The 19,212-nt window shown below is 39.8% G+C and overlaps 1 protein-coding gene across 1 annotated transcript in view; it reads right to left on the reverse strand.

Annotated features, from left to right (window-relative positions):
* EGF (epidermal growth factor) overlaps positions 1-19,212 on the reverse strand; it is a 77,368-nt gene that overhangs the window by 29,811 nt on the left and 28,345 nt on the right. Inside the window, exons 7-13 of the mRNA XM_040967381.1 lie at positions 14,457-14,582; positions 13,448-13,570; positions 9,266-9,388; positions 8,071-8,196; positions 6,857-6,993; positions 5,253-5,401; positions 1,409-1,513 (exon numbers count right to left, since the gene is read on the reverse strand). Coding sequence (XP_040823315.1) covers positions 1,409-1,513; positions 5,253-5,401; positions 6,857-6,993; positions 8,071-8,196; positions 9,266-9,388; positions 13,448-13,570; positions 14,457-14,582 — 889 coding nt within the window. The remainder of the gene's footprint in view (positions 1-1,408; positions 1,514-5,252; positions 5,402-6,856; positions 6,994-8,070; positions 8,197-9,265; positions 9,389-13,447; positions 13,571-14,456; positions 14,583-19,212) is intronic.

Here is a 19,212-nt window from a genome sequence, read left to right on the forward strand (position 1 = left end):
AAATCACTTCAGAATACATTAAAATGGCACAGGAAGGAATGTAGAAGGGAAAAATATAGCAGCATACTATACTACTGTGATCAAATGAAGGAGACTAATGGGAGGGGAAATGAGGGAGGGAAGTGGGAAGGAGGTAGAAGAAATCCTTATACATATAAAACTGTATCATGGAAAATAATAACAATAACAAACGCACCACCACTTGTTGAATAAGTAGCTTTGAAATGCAAAACAATTTATCTTGTATCTTGCTAAGAAGTGCTGAAATAAGGCTCAGATCACTAGATCAATGAATTATTTCTAAAGACTTTTATTTATTTAAAAGACAGAGTACTAGAGAAAGAAGGAAAGACAAAAAGAAAGATGTCTTGGGCCCGACGCGATGGTGCAAGTGGTTAAGGTCCTCGCCTTGCATGCCCGGGATCCCATATGGGCACTGGTTCTAATCCTGGCAGCCCCGCTTCCCTTCCAGCTCCCTGCCTGTGGCCCGGGAAAGCAGTCGAAGATGGCCCAAAGCTTTGGGACCCTGCACCCGCGTGGGAGACCTGAAGGAGGCTCCTGGCTTTGGATTGGCATAGCATCGGCCGTTGCGGCTCACTTGGGGAGTGAATCATGGGACGGAGGATCTTCCTCTCTGCCTCTCCTCTCTGTATATCTGCCTTTCCAATAAAAATAAAATAAATCTTTAAAAAAAAGAAAGGAAGGAAGGAAGGAAGGAAAGGAAGGAAAGGAAGAAAGAAAGAAAGAAAGAAAGAAAGAAAGAAAGAAAGAAAGAAAGAAAGAAAGAAAGAAAGAAAGAAAGAAAGAAAGAAAGAAAGCTATCTTCCATTACTGGTTCTCTCCCCAAATGGCTACATTAGCCTGAGCTGGGTCAGGCTGAAACTGGGAGTCAGAAATTCCACCAAGGTCTCGCAGTGGGTTAGCAGGAGCCCAGACACTTGGGCCATCCTCTGCTGCCTTCCCAGGCACATAAGCAGGAAGCTGGATTGTCAGTGGGGCAGCCAGGCCTCAAACAGGCATTCTGGTATGGACTGACAAGATTGCAAGCTGTAGCTTAACCGCATGTTCCACAATGCTGGCCTCACGGACTTTTTTTTTTTTAATCAAGTAGATAACTGTTGGCTTAAGTTTGAGTAGTGTATGACTTATGGCATACTTTGTTTCAAAAAGAAATTGAATTCATTTAAAATAGAAAGGTATTTTGGTAATAAAATTATTATTTAAAAATAGAAGTCCAAAGACATTAAAAGGTTGAAGAATACATGCAGTTCCATCACTTCTGAAGATTTCAACAACTTCCTTGGATTCTTCCTGCTTTCTGATCCCACCAACCACCTGAGCTCTATGGCAAATTCTGACCTGACACACGGCCTCTTTGTAGGGTCGCCTTGTCTTCACAACTACTTACTTGGCCATGGGATGAACAGCAATTCCTCGTGGTTGGGAGATATTCTCCTTTATGATTATTTCACGGTGTTTTCCATTCAAATTACTCCCTTCAATGAGAGACTTCCTAAAATGCATATAATATAAAAGGGTTTGTTTTCAATCGAAAATATTCCTTTTCCCTGTTCCAGTCATCAAGGATAGGCATTCTGGACTACTATTAATCCCTCTTTTGCTTTCTCTGTTAAACACATACACACATACACACCCCAACCAGTCCACAAATTCCATTTTTAAAAAAGCATGATCCCTTAATTAACCTCTGAGTATTCATCTCAGGAACTTAAAAAAATACCTTGACAGGATAAGGTAAAAAAAAAAAGGGACAGTGTCAGGGCCCTGGTGGGGAGGTGGGGACAAAGTCACACTGATCTCTTTCTCTTCACAGACCCTCTGCTGTAACTGAGGGAGGCCAGAGGCAGGAGAGGGGTCCAACTCTTGAGTTACAGACTCTTAGGAGGAATGACACAAAACAGCACAGAACGCTAGAGATTTTATTGGCTTTCACATTGTTTCAACTGAAATATTATTTGCTGCCTATTGTGTTTAAAAAAAATAATAATCTGGGGAGAACATTTAGCTTAGTGGCTAAGAAGTCGTTTTACATAACTATGACCCATATCAAAGTGCTTGTGTTTATGTCTGGCTCTGACTCGAGCCCAACGTCCTGTTGGTGTAAACCCTGGGGGATCAGCAGGCAATGGCACAACTGGCTGGGGCTCTGCCACCCACAAGGGAAACCTGGACTGGGTTCCTCTCTCCCAGCTTTGGCTTGGTCTAGCCCCAGTTGTTTTGGCAGGTGGGGAGAAAAGCACAGAATAGGAGAGCTTGCTCGCTCACTTGCCTGCTATTATTTTCCGTGTCTCTCTAAATAAATAAATAAATAAATAAGAATTAAACGTCACTCTTTGAAACCTAGAAAGAAAGAAAATTCTTATATTCCAGCTGTGCTACTGATTTGCCAAATAAATATTTATTATAAAGCAAATATTTACTGAGCATCTACTGTGTGCAAGGTATTAATCTCACACTGGGGACACAATAATAAACAAAACCCTGTCTCTACCCTACTGAAGTCATAGTTCAATAGGAATAAAGGAGAAGGGGAAGTAGAGGGAGCAGGGAGGGGTAGGAAGGAGAGACGACACAGCATCTGCAGGCACACGGAAGAGGAGAGAGTGGGTAGCCCAGCAGCGGCAGCAGAAGGACTCTTGGAGGTAATAATACAGCAGGATTAGAGGAAGGGAGGCAGGCAAAGATGGGTGGTAAAGAAAGCAGGCCTGAGAGGAAGAAACTTTTGGTACAAGTTCCAGAGATATAAAGAGTGCAGGATTGTCACAATTTCACTTAGGAAAGTTTGTTATATAGAGAAGATGAGGTAGGTAGGAAATGATTAGGGTGAAATGAAGTGGCAAAATACACACACACACACACACACACACACACACACACAAAGCAAGCATTGGCACTAAGAATAGAGAAAAACATATGGTTTCCTGTAATGTACAAGTTCGTAACATCCCTTTCAGGGGCTAACAAGTGATGCTGGCATCTCATAGCAGAGCTCCATTTCAAGTCCAGGCTGCTCTGCTTCCAATTCACCTTCCGTCTAATGCACCTGTAAAAGCAGGAGATGCTGGCCCAAGTATTTGGATCCCTGTCTCTTATGTGGGAGAGCCAGATATGTTGTGTGACTCCTGGCTTTGACCTAACCCACCCCTACAAGGAATAATCCAACAGATGGAAGATCTTTTGATGTCTCTCTCTTTCTCTCATAAATAAGTCTTTTTTCTTCTTCATCTTTGTCTTCTTCTTTTTATTCTTCTGAATCTCAAGAAAAGAAGCAAGGGATTCTGGAGAGTTTCCCGGAGCAGGTAGGGTACAACAGAGTGTAGCAATAGAGTGAAGAAGAGCCTCCTATTCCCACTCCAATGTACCTTCTGCTTGTTCCAAATTCTACAGGCTAGAGAATGTAACTACACTGAATTCATTCAACAAGCATCCATCAGGGTCTAACTACCTTGTCCCTGTGGACAAAATCAATAAGAGACATGCCCAGAAACAGAACAGGTTCATTCTCTGCTCCTCATTCTACAAAATGTCAAGGAAATTTTCTCCATAGCCTTATTCCAGTCCATCCTTAGCTGCTGAGTGGGGCACAGGGCTTTTCTGTGTACTCCTCCTCAAAGGACTGAAGCAAAGGGAAGCAGAGAGGAGACAGACTTGGGGCCTGTGTTGGGTCACAAACACTGACAATGTGAAGCAAGAGATCATCAAAAACTATCTATACTCCAACACTACTTTTCAGATAATTTTGTCTCTAGATGAAATGGAAGGGAAATTAATTGTGTTGAATTCTCTCCTCCCTTGGACGTAACTGTCACAGTGCCTCTTCCCCTGGTGGTAGGCAAGGAATTATGAAACTACCTGCTTGCTTGTGGCTAGGAGAGATGAAACTGTCAATTCTGATATTGCTATAATATTATCTCTAAATTTTTAAGCAAGAGTTAGAGGATAAGAATAGAGTATGACAAAAGAGTCTGACTGGTTCTCGCTAAAAACAAGATTGCTGGAATCCATTTTTCCAGAGCCCCAACAAGTTCCAACAGCCATACATTTCTACTGGCTTCAGATGCGCACAATGGCTACTTTATGGTGTTCAATTTCTCTCAGAAAATATCCTAAGGCACACAGCACATCTCACATTACCCTATGAGGGGCTTTCAGGTTAGCAGTTTCACTCGCAGAAGCAAGAGGACGGAACTCTGGCAACTTCTCTCTGCTCTGGTCCCCACCAAAGGAAGGGGCATTGTGCTGGATCTCCTGAACTTCCCTAGCAGGAGGATATTACAGCCGGAGTCAGCACATGGATTCTGGTCACCTGCACATTGTTTGACTTTGAATAACTCCCTTAGCCTCCCGGCTTTTAGATTTCTCACTTGTAAAATCAAAGGGTCAGGCCAGCTGAAACCCCTTCCATTCCCCGAGAGAGTTTGCACTGTTCTGTTGGCAATTATTTTCACATTGCTCTAAAAACATTTCTTGTACTATATTTAGACCACTCCATTTGTTGTATTATTATTATTAAAATATGCCTTATCTCTCAGATAATCTAAGGGTCAACTGAAAAGATGAGGCATGTCTCATGCTCCATGTACCATCTATGAGATCTAGCAGGTAGGTTTACACAGATCTTGGGTTTCTTTATTAACAGTGACCTGAACTACAAAAACACGTGTTATTTTCTTCATCCTAGAAATCCTTCTGTAGATACAAATCCAACACATCCAGTTTTTAAATTTTTTCATTGGGTCATTTTTACATATTTGAAAAGCATGGAGACAGAGACCTTCCACCCACTGGTTTATTCCTCAAATGTCCATAAGAGCTAGGGCTAGCCCAGGCCAAGCCAGGAGTCCAGAACTCAGTCTGGGTCTCCCATAAGGGTAGCACACACTCACACGAGAGCACATTAACAGGAAACTGGATCAGAAGCAGAGCCAGGACTCATACATCTGACAGTCCAATATGGGATGCAGGACTCCAAGCAGCATCTTTCTACTGTACCAAACATCTGTTCCTCTAGCTTCAAAAAAAATTTAATAAATCTTATCTCGGTAAAAGAGGGACTGTCTTGTTTGGAGAGAGTAGAAGTGTTAAGTAGCAATGAGGGCTTCCTTCCTCCAATTCCATCCACCTAGCCCGACAATATTTTTCTATCATTACAGCGGAGAATCAAATGAGCTGTATTACCTATCACATCACTCCCAACACACATAACTTAAAAGCTAATGCCACAAACCTACCCTCTGTCCGTCCAATAGAATCGACGGCCAATCCAGTCCACAGCAAGACCTTCCGGCAAATCTACTCCTTCTTCAATCAGCCTTTCTCTCTGGGAACCATCCATATTAGCTCTCTCTATCCACTTCAGGACTGTATGGGCAAAGTATATCTACAAAAGAGAACACAGGCTTTTCTGACTGAACTGGGGGAAAATATGGTATGGATCCAAATTGGGTTGGTAAGTTTTCAGCACCTACAGTGTAACTGCTAAGAGGGTGGTCTTGGAGATGGAGACGCCTGCAACAAAATTCCAACTTTGCTACAACTCAGAAAGAGTTGTACAAACAACCTTTAGCAAGTTACTCAGGTGTCTTGGCATCTCAGTTTCTTCATTGATCAAACAGGGGACAGCAATAGCATTAGTGTAATCACATGTACAATTACCCTTTGCCTTTTTCTGCATATCTGCTGTTACTGACAATTTCTTGATCTTTAATCATTAGTCAGTGGCACAGCCATTTTATCTCAACCCTAGTGATTTACACACACAAAAGTGAGCAAGACTCTGCAATTTAATGAGGACTGCAAACTGGGATCCATCTCTGCTCAAATCACAGCATTCCATAGCAAATCAGGAGACACCAATGCCTCTCCCAATTTTGCCACTTATCTGCTTGATTGCCAAGGCCAAGTCATTTAACCTGAACTTTCTAAACTGGAAAAATGAGAAGGTTGCACTAGAAACTTAATAAGGTTCCTATCATGTCTAATGTTACATAACTTTATTGCTATTACCTGGATTGTCCCACACAGTATCCTTTGTAAGTGCAATGTTCTTTTTCCAGTGCAGGTTCTCCAATAGGTACAAGTTTCATTAAAGTATTAAAAAATGCTAAGGGTCTGCCAACAATTTAGTGATAACATTTGTGGAATTTTAACTGTGATTATACAAGAGAACTTAAAAAACGTTGTGGGAATGAAATGAAATGGTAAGTTCTGGTAATTTTTTTAAATCCATGCATATATACAAAAGAACTTCAAAAGTTCATAGAAATTTGTATCACGAAAATTCCATGCAGGGACTTCAAATTTTTTAAAACAAAATAAATTTATCTTCTGATTCTATTCCCACATAAGCCATAAAGCTTCTTTCCTAATTTTCAGGGTAAAGAGATGATTGAATTCCATCCCCCTATCAATAATATATCTTAAATGCAAATTATGTGACCCTTACTAGTGTTACTATGTCCCCACTTCTCACTCCTTCAACTATCAACAAATGATCATAAACCTACTTATGGAGCCCCTTCCATGGGTATGGCTCTGTGTTCGCCTAGTCTGTTATATTGTCATCTGCAAAAAACAAACTAAAAATGTAGATCTTGCATGATCATTGCCAGTAAAATGGCTGAACCATAGCAAGAACAAGGGCACAGTTATGCTAGATCGAAAGTGCTTAAACTATCTCAAAGGATGCACTAGCATCTATTTTCAACTTGTTCCATGCCTGTTGGTCCTGGGCTTAGTAGAGGATTTTCATATAACAGAGGTCATTTGTTGGGTTCCTGTACTTGGCCCTCAAAGTGAGCATCTCTCCATGTCTGTTGAAGCAACAAAGCCATACCTTATTTTCCACAGGGTCATGATCTAGAGCAAAAACCATTCCCATCTGCTGGCTGACCAGGGTTCCATACTCTGTTCCATCAAAATGCATGTGTCGAACATCTTGAGAATTTGCAAACAGCAAAAATGGTGGTGGACCTGTCAGTAAGATTTCAGATATGGTTACATTGCAAACATACTTTAGAACCCAAGAGGTATTTCTGACTCCTCCCTTTCAGGGCACCCTCTTTAATTTTGGTAGTACTGTTTTTCTTAATTTCCCCAGCTTGATGTAGGTAAGTCAGGCAAGGTTGTCTTCCAGAAGGAGACCCATTGCCAGAGTGTCATCAGCAGGTCCTTCCCTCTCCTGGTGTCTACTTTTGAAATATAAATAAATTGTAAAAAAAAAAAACAGCATTGAAAAAAACACCATAATTAAATAATGCAAGTTTTAGGGCTATACCCTCCTCATTCATACACACTGCAACATACTAAAATCATACTAATGCTGAATAACTAACCTTTCCTGGCCTGGATACTTTCGAAAATGAGGTATTTTCAGAACTTGGTGTTACCCATGTTAATTCCAAGACCTTTAATTATACTTAGACACAGATACTGCAATTTCCTTGAGAAATTAACACAATTGGGTCTCATTAAAACATGCTACACAGCAGCGTCATTATAATATCCCAGAATAAAGCATACTGAATCTGCTGAAGAAATGAAATTAATCTAGGATTTCCAAAGCTGTTGAAAGACATAGGAAACGTGATCTCACAAAACAGAAAGACAGCTGAGGCATACAGCTTCTTATTGAATAATGACACAGTAAGGACAGGATTTGTCAAAGTATTACGATTATCACATTCACAGGAGAGATGAAAACCAAATCAATCAACCAAGATTCATCAACCACTTTCAAAACAGAAAGTGTTTTAAGATTGTTCTGGTCAGGACATTCTCATCCCCCACAAACATTATACCTGACACTATGTCAAATGGTTGCTGGATGCTAAAGAACTTAGAAATGTTCTTCAAAAACACATTTATGTATTACTTATGTTATTATTTATTCATGCTTACAATGTAACTGGTTTTCTATTTCCAATAATTAGAAATTAGACTTTCTACCCAGAAACTAAGAGAAATTCAACTGTCTGTGTTTCTAGAAGAAATGTTGTTTTCATATCATCTTTCTGCAGGGCCACACTTTGAGACAGTCACGGCACTGACCTGCAGCTGCACAGCTTTTCTGGTCTGGCTGTAGATCATACCCAGGCAAGCAATCACATTTCCAGGATACGGGACTGAAAGGAACGCAGAGCTGGCTACACCCGCCATTGTCAGGAGACGAACAGCCTGCAAAACACAATCGCTCAGTAAGGATGTTCTAATGATGATCCAAAACAGAACAAAGTATTGGGGTGAACCAACTATATGTAGATTTGTAAAGCCATAGACACGAACATGTGTACTGCTCTATAGTCAGGCTTATGTTGCAGAGGTCAGGAGCAAATGTCATAGTGTCCTCCTTTTGTATAACTCACCATCTTGGTGGCTAATGGCCCTTGTCCTCTAGAGCTACCACTAAGTTCAAGAATCAGCACATGTACAGCTGACTGGAATAAGGGACACATTTTGCTGAGTTTGGCAGCTGGTCTAGCTCTTCCTATGAGGAATATATTTTCCTCAGTTACATGTTTGGCCTGGGTGAAGCTGTCTGCCTCCTGCATCAGAGTAGTAATCATCAGTGGTCAGTTCTGCCTTCTGACTCCAGCTCCCTACCAAGGCAGATGCCCAGAGACAGTGGGAAGGCCTCCACTTCCTGGATCCTTGTCACCTCGGTGGGAGAATTAGACTGCCTTCCCAGCTCCTGGTTACAACGCCTGCCTAAAGTCCAAGCCACTGTGGGCATTTGGAGAGTGAGCCAGGGGACAGGAGCCTCTATCTAAAGAAAAACAAAAAAATAATCTTTTCTTTTTTTAAGGAAAAAGTCACTCCCGGGTCACTACATGGTAAAGTCTCTATGGAAATCAAGGAAGACAGGAATTTATTAGGTGTAAGGAAGAGGCCAAGCACTCAGTATCTGTCATCTTATTTAATCCAGTTGGCAATTATCAGTACCTCTACTGATAAAAAAACAAGACTGAGAGAGAATAAATAATTAGTCCCCAACCACACTGCTATTAATGGATAAAGCTATTACAAGGCCGTTTAAATTCAGAGTCCTTGCTCATAACCATTGCACTACGCGCTCAAAAAAAAAAAAAAAAAAAAACCAAAAACAAACCTGCATTTAAATCTGTGTACTAATCTTTTACTTAAACATCTTTCAGTGTGTAACATTAGAAAGTCAATTCTCCTTTGACAATAAGATCAAGTGTTAACTATGATTTGGGAAATATAAAGAAAATCTAAATAAACTCACCACTACATGTTTTTCCATCTTTCTCAAGCACGGAGCCTTCAGGACAGAAGCAAAGGGGACCGTCTGATGTCAGCACACAACCATGGCTGCACTCAGAGGCATTGCTAGGACAGGAAACTAGTTCTAATTTTTATAAAGAACAAAGTGGAATTAGTGTTGGGTTAGGGTTGTGGAAATTAATTAGTTTCAAATACAAAAATGTTACCATAAGCTTAAAATGACTAACTGTTGGGGCTAGCCTGGTGGCAGAGAGGCTAATCTTCCATTGCAAGGTGCTAGCATCCGCAAAGGGCAAAGGTTCTAGTTCTGGTGGCTTCACTTTCCCAACCAGCTCCCTGCAAGTGGCCTGGGAAAGCAGCGGAGGGTGGCCTAAGTCCTTGGGCCGCTGGACCCAAGTGGGACACCCAGAAGAAGCTCATGGCTTCTGGTCAGCTTAGCTCTGGCCATTGTGGCCATTTGAGAGATAAAACCACAGATAGAAGATCTCTCTTAAGATCTGCCTTCCAAATAAAAATAAAACTTTAAAAAAAGATTATGAAAAGCTGTAGTCATAGTCACAAAATAAAGAAAAAAATCAAATAAAAAACTAAACCTCTGATTTTTGAAAAATCACTCTACTTGTTTCATTTTTTTTAAATAAGATTTTTTAAATTGTTAGTCATTGAAATTTCAATATATTTTAAATGAAACTTGACCAAATGATTGAAAACTAGAGTGATTTTGTGGGTTTGTTTATATTTAGGAAGATAAAATAAGAGGCTCTTAACAGATATCAATGTTTCATACAAGTGCAATCAATAGATAGCTGGGAATAGGTACAAAAATAGGTTAATAGGACAGAGCAAAGTTAAATCTAGAAAATAATGAAGTATGTGTAAGAATGTACTTTTTAAAATACTGTACATATGAAAGATCATTCAATAAGTGTTGGAGAATAATTGAGTGGTGATTTGGGGTCAGGGGATCTAAATCCCTATCCTGTATCATGTATCAAAATGCATTCAAAGTAAATCAAAGGCTTCAATATAAAATATGTACCATAAAAGTTTTACAACTTTTGAGAATCACGTGAGATTATGTGTGAAATGTCTGAAACATAATGGATCCTACAACACAGTAACACCCTACACTTCAGTATATTTGCCAATAGGCAAATCATGTAGTATCAAGAGAGGGCCAAGTTTCACAGACAGGCACAGCTACTAGAGAATTCCCAAGAAATCTATTAGTATTCATCCATTTCCATGTGCCTGGTGTCACAGGCACAGATGACAGAGTTGTTCTCCATCATTTCTGAAACCCAGATAATATACATAATCTAAAAAATTCACTTCTATGTAGCCATGTTAGTCTATTTGATAAGAAACACATTAGAAGGTATTTGAATATGTTTTTCTAAATTTGAGTTGGTATATCTATAAATGTCTAACTTTTTCACTTTTTTGTACATACATTTTTAGCTTTAAAGCTCCAAAAGGCCCAGGAACTAACTGGTAGTAAGACTGTAGCATTTAAAAGCAATTTCTCATTCATAAGAAGCCGTGCTCCTTGAGAAATGTTAGGTCTAGATATTAGCTCTAGAACATGAAATGTGTGAGATGAGTCTATAAAATACATCCACGGGAAGTATCAAAGACTGCTGGGGTCAGGCACCCCTTGAGAAGGCTCCCACTAGCCAAGGAAGATAAGATCTGCTTGTGAGTTGGAATAACCGCAGTGTGTCAAAGTATTTTTTACATTTTTTAATTCCAGTAAGTCAAAAATGCCTAATTTTAAAACAATTTAAAAAAAAAATTTTTTTAATTGGAAAGTCAGATATACAGAGAGGAGGAGATACAGAGAGGAAGCTCTTTCATCCACTGATTCACTCCACAAGTGGCTGAAAGGGCCAGAACTGAGCCAATTCGAAGCCAAGAGCCAGGAGCTTCTCCAGGGTCTCCCACATGGGTTCAGGGACCCAAGGCTTTGGGCCGTCCTCGACTGCTTTCCCAGGCCACAAGCAGGGAGCTGGAAGGGAAGCTGGGCTGCCAGAATTAGAACCAGCACCCATATGGGATCCCAATACATGCAAGGCAAGGACTTTAGCTGCTAGCCTTCCACGCTATGCCCCCAAATACCTAATTTTTAAGAGTACTAACTGGCCACCTTAGGAAAGTATTCACATACTAAACCATTTGCTATATGTAAGTAAATAAAGAAAAAAAATCTAATACTTATTTGGCCTTTATTATAAGAATTGCATGAAGGCTTATTGCTAATATGGCTGAGGGGTTGTTTTGTTCATCTCTAGCAAATGGCTTTTTCTTGTTTCGATTTAAAGTTTTTTTGGTGCCAAACCTAATTTTTTTTCTGTGAATTTTATCTTTTTGCACTTTCTAGTCACTTGTATTTTTCTCAGTGAGTCCTTGTGATTCATTAATTGATCATCCATAAGAAACTTTGATTGTTTGTTAGCACCTGAGGTTGTAAAAGTCCCTTTCAGTACTGTTTTTGCTACATCTCGTGGTCAATGATGTTCTTGTTTGTATTGTAATTTCTTCAACGCCACATGGGCCGTGCAGTAGCATCAGTTTCTACCAGAAGGCTTTTGATTTTCTTTTTATCACCTTAGCAGCGCATTGGCAATTCTGTAACATGTTGCTTAACTTCATGTTGATGTAAACTTTCTGTTTTTCTCCTTTTTGTAAACTGTGTTTTCTGGTTCTGTGTTTAAGGGGATGTATAACAGAAGTGTAGCGGAGACTGATAAGTCTAAATGTGGTGACATAGTGCAGTATGTCTCTCTGCATCCAGAACAAAGATTAACTCCCAGTGAAACAGTTGAAAAAACCCTGACAACAGAAGCTGGACTCTATGATATTGTCTATGCACACAATGTCAGGAAACACTTCAACAACAGAATGATGGACTTAAGACTAGCAGAATACCCATCGTAATACCACAGGGGAAATCAATGGGGGGGGAAGGGACTTGGGGAGGAGGATGAAAAATCCCAGAACCTATGTAACTGTATCACAAAACAATAATATAACTAAATAGGATATGTATATGTACACATTATAGAACTCATCTATTAATTCGTTCATTAGTACATGAATTTATTTTTCACTTTAATGAACTAATACTTATTATGTAAAAAAAACCCGAACTGCATGAAGGTACTTCAAAACACTCATGATAAATGAAATTATAAGGTAGATTTATTTTGGTGCCAAAAATTCCACATAATTTTTTTCGTGATGTACCTTTTCTGTGAATTGTCTGAAGATTCCTATATCTTGAGACAACTAGTCAATGAAAGCTCTCCTTATAATGACATTCCAATTAACAATCAAAAAGAAATAGCACAACTAGAATTTCTTTCTATGACGCTCTTAATGAAGCAATGGATCTAGTAAATGATTGCTGCAAACATCCACTGAAAGACTTCTGGGGAATTGTACAATGGATGTATGAACATATTAGCTAACGGTGAGAAAGAACCTCATGTGTATCTTGATCAAGTACAGACATCTCATTGAAGGATTCCTCCCCAGAATGTCAAACCCGAACTTGATCAGCCTGCCGATCTAACAAAAAATTTGCAGAAAACAGAGACATCACAAAGGTCTGATTAGCAAATGAGTTGAAAAAAAAAATGGATAAAGAAGGGAGTCAATCCCTACAGTCAAAGAGAGATGTATCAGGCTACATAAAACACGAAGCTTGTCTGAATATCTCTTAATGCAAATCCCAAAGATTTTAAAGAAAGCTTTGAGATAACAGGAGAATTTTGGAAACTGATTAGAAAGTTGATGTTATTAAGGAATTATAGTTGATTTTTAAATATAACGATATTGTGCTTAAACCTGAAAATTGACTGAATATTATTTTTCAGAATGGAGAATTCATTATTTTTTTAGATATAAAAGCACATCAGGATTATTTTCCACATACTCATCTTTTGGAGATAACCAATGAAATACAAGATAACATGTTAAACACACAGGAAAGCAAATCTCTCTGTTTCCCAATTCTTTGTGATATAATCGGATTGTTCCAGGCATCCTTGTTTTTAAAAACAAAGCACTACAAAATTCTAAGATAATTCTGATGCTCGCTGCTGATGGATGAGCACTAACCCAGATCACTATGGAAACATTATGGACAATGATGCGATAAATACTAGCTGCTGTGACTTACCATGACACCGTTTCCCATCTGGAAGCAGGACAAATCCTACTGGACATGTGCAGTAATAGGATCCAAGGATGTTTTCACATCCCAGAGAACAGCCATGATTCCAAAAGGCACATTCGTTTACATCTGTACGACAACAGCAACAAAGCACAGATTTTTTAAACATACAAACTTATATTTAATATCAGTACAGAGTAGTATATCTCCTACTGCTTCACTTTGTAACCGACCAATGAAAGGCTGACAGTATTTATAGCAAAGGGTGACAGAAGTCAGCTTAATGTTGATGCAAATATTTTCTGTCATAGTTTACATTTTCAAATATATTTCAATATATTTCAAATATATTTCCACACTAAAGTGACCTTGGCGAGGGGCGGGTATTGTGGGGAGAGTGGTATTATTTCTCTCCAAAGGTTACAGCATTCTATTTAAGTTATAAACTGTGGAAAGTTCCTCACCCACTTAGGACACTTTCTGCTGGCAGGAGGAAGCCTTCCCCGAAGTGTGGGAAACTTTCCCAGCAGCCTTTCTGCTTTTATTTCTAGGAAGCATGACATTTGCTACTGGAGCAGGAGACCGTAATTAACAGGTGTATGCTAGATTCACCTTTGTCTCAGTCGACTAACTACTGTAGCCATTGAATTCTTCTTCTGAGTCAACTGCTGCACCTTGCAGGTGAAACAACAAAGTATTTCTCCTGGGTGCATTAACTAGAAAGGCCCCTATCCCTTTCAGGGATAACCTATGAGAGATTCCTACTACTTCTCGGAAAGGTTAAGATTAGCTCTGGCACCACGCCCCTACAGAGAACCACATCTTTCCCATCTTTTTTCAGTCCTTGATTCTTCAACACAAGATATAAAGAAAATCAGAAAGACCGAGAGAGTGCGCGCAAGCGAGTGTTTTTGGAGCGAGCTGGGGTTGGACTTGAAACTGCTTTCCCGCGAGTTTAGGGGAGCCGCGCACCCTGAAATCCAGGTTCCTGCCCGCCCCGCCCCGCGCCCCTGACCTTCGCAGGACTTCCGGTCTCGGCTTAAAGTGTAGCCCTCCGCACATGCGCACTGGCCGGACTTGGGGTCTGCACCGCACACGCTTCCCGAGCATTTTTCCTTCCTGGGGTTGCAGAGTTTCTGTTCTGATGGAGAAGGAACAGAGGTGTGTTTGTACGGGTGGTCAGGCTTCTCTCCCCGTGGTTAAGAAGTGGACTAGGTCATGTGGCTCTAGTTGGGATCCCCAGCGTCTGCAGCCGGCGGAGTCTCTAATTGTTGTTTGCCCAAGCAGCTCCCGGATTAGGGCATTTTAGTCCCTTGGAGATGGCATGCCCCCAGGCTGCAGATAAAAAGCTCAATTTGCTAACTTTTTTGTTCTGCTTTTTTTTTCTTTTCCAGAAAGGTACTGTGGATTGTGAAAAGGAAATTTTTAAAGCTTCAAACCTCAAAATAAGTAATATTTATAGTCCAGATCTAGTTGATATTATGTTTTTACAATCTTTCTTTAAAGAACACCTTTTAGACTTAAATACCGTTGCCCTGTGCTTTACTCCCAATTTCTACATTTACTGCATTAAAATCTCCCAGAGTAAATATAAAATTTGATCCATGAAGTGGGTGGTTGGATTGAACTAGTCAAGCTGACTGAACGATGGTTGATCAACTTAGTGCATTTGTTTTTCAGAGACAGCATCAACAGCTAATTTCTGGTTCAAAAAATTAGGATCTTTGATTCTTTTGCTTCTTTTTCTTTTCTTTTTTTCTAGTTTTACCAATGACAAAGGCCTTTGTAAGGGGTCAGCTTGAGTGTGAGGGCAGGTGTCCATTATGCACAGAGATCAGGCACGAGGTGGAAGATCGGGGTCCTGGGCCCCAGGGTCAGCTAAGGCCAAGGGCCAGTGGAGACTGCGTGTCCTGGGGAGAGCCCAGGGCCTGGGAAATGACCTGAAGACAGACGCAGTGTGTGAAAGATACAAGAATCAAAGCCAGAAGTCTCCACTCACCTATCTCCCATCTCTGCCTGCTCCATCGGATTTGACTTATTCCCTTGTTTCAAGCCTTGTCAAGGATAAAATTTCAACAGTGATCTAATTTGTTTTTATTTGGGACAGAGTTAGGAATCAGTATTTTAATTATTCTGGTAGTTTTCAAATTCACACTTTGGGAAACAAGCCTAATGTACTAATGAAACATTCTACCTTCATCTTAATTACAAGCGACTACTTTTAAGTACTTTGCAATCTTTTCTAGGCTGTTTTGAACCTGCTTCTCCAAATCTCTTCACCATTGCAACTAAAGCAGATAAGATTACATTAAACACATTTGGAGACAGATGTTGTGGTGTACTGGGTTAACCACCACTTGGAATTGCCAACTCAATTCCCCAAGTGCTTCACTTGTGATTTGGCTTTCTGTTAACCTACCCGGAAGGAGCAGGTGGTGGCCCACGTGCTTGAGTTCCAGCCAGCATCTGGCTGTCCCCTGGCTTCAGCCTGACTGAGCCTCTGCTGTTGTGAGTATATACACAGTGGGTTAGGGGAGGGAGCGTTCTCTTTCTCTCTCTCCATGGCACTCTACTTTTGAAATAAAATTAACTACTAAAAATGCTTTAAGACTATCGAGATTTTAATTAAGCCAAAGAAAAAATAAAATGGCCCAAATTTTTATAAAAGTAGAGTGACTAAAATTAGAAACAGGTAAATTTGTTGGAGATAAAATGTTCCCACTTTTGATTTTTTTAAAAGACTGGGTAAGTACTGGATTAGGAATCAGAAAAACAGATTTATGTTTTGGTTCTGCCTTCTGTAACAGATCACTTTATGTCTTTGATGTTCATGTTCTAATCTGTGAAATAAAACTGTTGAAGTTGATAGTTCCTGAGATAGGGCCTTTAAAATTGATTGCTCTAGACAGAATTCAGTCTTTGTGGTAAATTCCTCTAACTTTATTCCTCTAAAAGTTCTCAGCCTTAGTTATTGTTTATAATAGAGTAATGAAGAATCCAAGTGACCAAAAAGGAAAGCAACTGGTGTCTGGGTATACTGAATGCTCCATATACAAGTGCTCCATTCTCACTCTCGATCCAGTATTAGTTTTTCCTGTACCTTTCTCCTATCTCTTACCTGGACTTACAGGTGTTGTTGTCATCATGCCTATTATCACCATCACATTGCCATACGTACATCTTTTCTCCAATGTCTGATCATCTTCCAAAGATAAGGCATGTGTTCTGTTCACATTTGGGGTCCCTCTAGCCCCTGAGGATACCACCTTTCAGAACACAAGTGTACAGCATGTGCAACAGAGGCCCCCAAACCTCTGATCCTTTCACCTGCATGCTGAATATTTAATTTCACCTTAAATCTGTGGAAGACCATAGAGACGGTGTTCAGCTTGTCAGGTGGTGCCAGACTAGCGCTCTGCCACTGGTCGCTGAGTGGTACAGCAAAAATGTTAATGATATACATGAGTTCACTGAGGAGCAGAAAGGAGGCAAGTAATTGCTGTTCTTTGCATGGCTGAGCTGCTGATGTGACCTGAATTCAGACACTAACCAGTTTAAAAGGCTGTTTTAGGAAGGGATCGCACAGGAGATTGTGGGTTATGTATTTGTTTAATCCCCTTAACCTTCTGCTGTTCTTTAGCAGCCCCAAATGCTGCTGCTGACCTCAAATAACACAGGTCTCAGCTCAACTTAATGCCCTATGAGATCAATTAAAGCTCCTAATCAGGGAGTTGACTGTGCATTGCCAACTGCGCCTCCAATCGTTTGCCTGCTGCACACGCCAGGCACTGGTAAGCTTCAGTGTAGCCAAGGAAGTCTGTTACAGCTTTTACCCTGGCCTAGTTCTCAAACAGCATGCGTGGGATTTGCTGTTTAACTTTCTCCCAACTGATCACCTTGTTTTTTCCAACCTCTAATTCTGCACAAGACTCCCGTCATCAACAAAGCCAAAAACAAAGAAACACTCTCCTATTCACTTGTCTCAAAATATTTGGTATCTCCAGTATTTAGCACATAAAGCATTTGAATACCACTTTATCAGGTGTCTACATTCTCCCATTTAATTTCCACAATAAGCACCTGTGCTAGTAATAAAAACAAGCATCATAAATTTCATAGATTAGAAAACAGTAGCTTATCAAAAAAAAAAAAAAACTTAGGCAATAAGGAGGAGAATGGTTCCTGAGCCTGACCCCACATCTTCATCACCACTTGTAACTATGTGTGTGTGCATATACTTGTATGTGTGGAAATACACATGTATATATGTGGAAAGTGAGTTCAGAGCTTTTCGCAGAATAAACATCATTGAATTTCACTTCCTATGAACTTTTTGAAGTATTCTCATATAAATAAAAATATATACACACACATATGAATGTATTTACATCGATGTATGACATTAATAACTGTGGGCTTTATGAAATATCTATGAAAAACAGCTACACTTTAGTGTTCTTTTTAAAGATTTATTTATTTTTATTGGAAAGGCAGATATACAGATAAAAATGCAATAAAAATAAACAAATCTTAAAAAATAGAAAATTAAAATAAACACAGGCTTCCTAGCCACACTTGCAGAGACCAGCAAGGTATTAGGGCTGCCAGCAACAAAGAAGACACAAGGAGTCAGACGGAGAAGAGGAAAGGGGAGAGCAAGGAGAAAGACGAGGAAAAGAAGATGAAGAAATCCCAAATAATCTAAGAGACATTTCAAGTTGCAGCTTTTTGGTGTCAGGGCAAATCTGGACCAAAAACTCCACTTTACCAAAATAGTCCTATGCTCCTCCAGTGGTAGGCATCCTCCATACAAGTGACTTGAGTCACTAAGAAAATGGCAGTAATTGCAAATATTACCAGGACAATATGGTAATCCACAGTTTAGAAAAATTTCTATGGCAATAACAGAACTTTGCATGCTTTAACTGGTAGTGAAGAATTATAAGAAAGAAAAATATTCATCTTTAGGATGATTCTTTCCTAAAGTTTTCCAAATAAACAAAGGTTTTACGGTAGGCATGCCAGCAACAAACAATAAACTGTAAAATGCACAGAAGTTGGGCTTGAAATAGTGTCATTAACAATAATGTGTGCGAGAGAGATTCTTATAATTGTATAGCTGTCAGGAGAGGTGACTAGGAATTTCAGTCATGCCCAACAAACATGTGAGAACAACTCCAGGTCTGTTTTCAGACGCCAGAGAAGAGAGGGGTGGGAGGGGAGAGGAGAGAGTTTCTAATTAGGAAATTGAAAAGAGAGAGAGAAATAATGTTTTATCCCCAAGATCTATGAAAGCTGAAGCATTTTAATCAGCAAGTAGCCATGGATATACAAAGATAGGCCATATTACAAATTTTTCTCCCGACAACGCAAGTCGAAGACATGAAATGATAGATTGTCGTGGAAGTACAGTTAGAGGGCAAGCATGGTATCACTTCTTGGATTCAAATTCAGTTTCCACCTGTAGCACCCACAGTGACATCTCTTAATTTCATTTACTAATGATATAAAATGTTAATAATCACACTTAATCCATGGGGTGTTCTGAAAACTTAATGAGGTAATGTAGGAAAAGCTCAGAGGAACTAACTCTGCATACAAGAACCATGGCTCTTTCTGTCAGGAAGGCTATATATCCTTAGAATACATTTTTGAAGATTGCTTCTTTTTTAAAAAAAGATTTATTTATTTTTATTGCAAAGTCAGATACACAGAGAGGAGGAGAGACAGAGAGGAAGATCTTCCATCCACTGGTTCACTCCCCAAGTGGC

The sequence above is a fragment of the Ochotona curzoniae genome, unplaced genomic scaffold (genome assembly GCF_017591425.1).
Source record: "Ochotona curzoniae isolate NIBS_2020 unplaced genomic scaffold, NIBS_Ocur_1.0 scaffold_4506, whole genome shotgun sequence".
NCBI lineage: Eukaryota > Metazoa > Chordata > Mammalia > Lagomorpha > Ochotonidae > Ochotona > Ochotona curzoniae.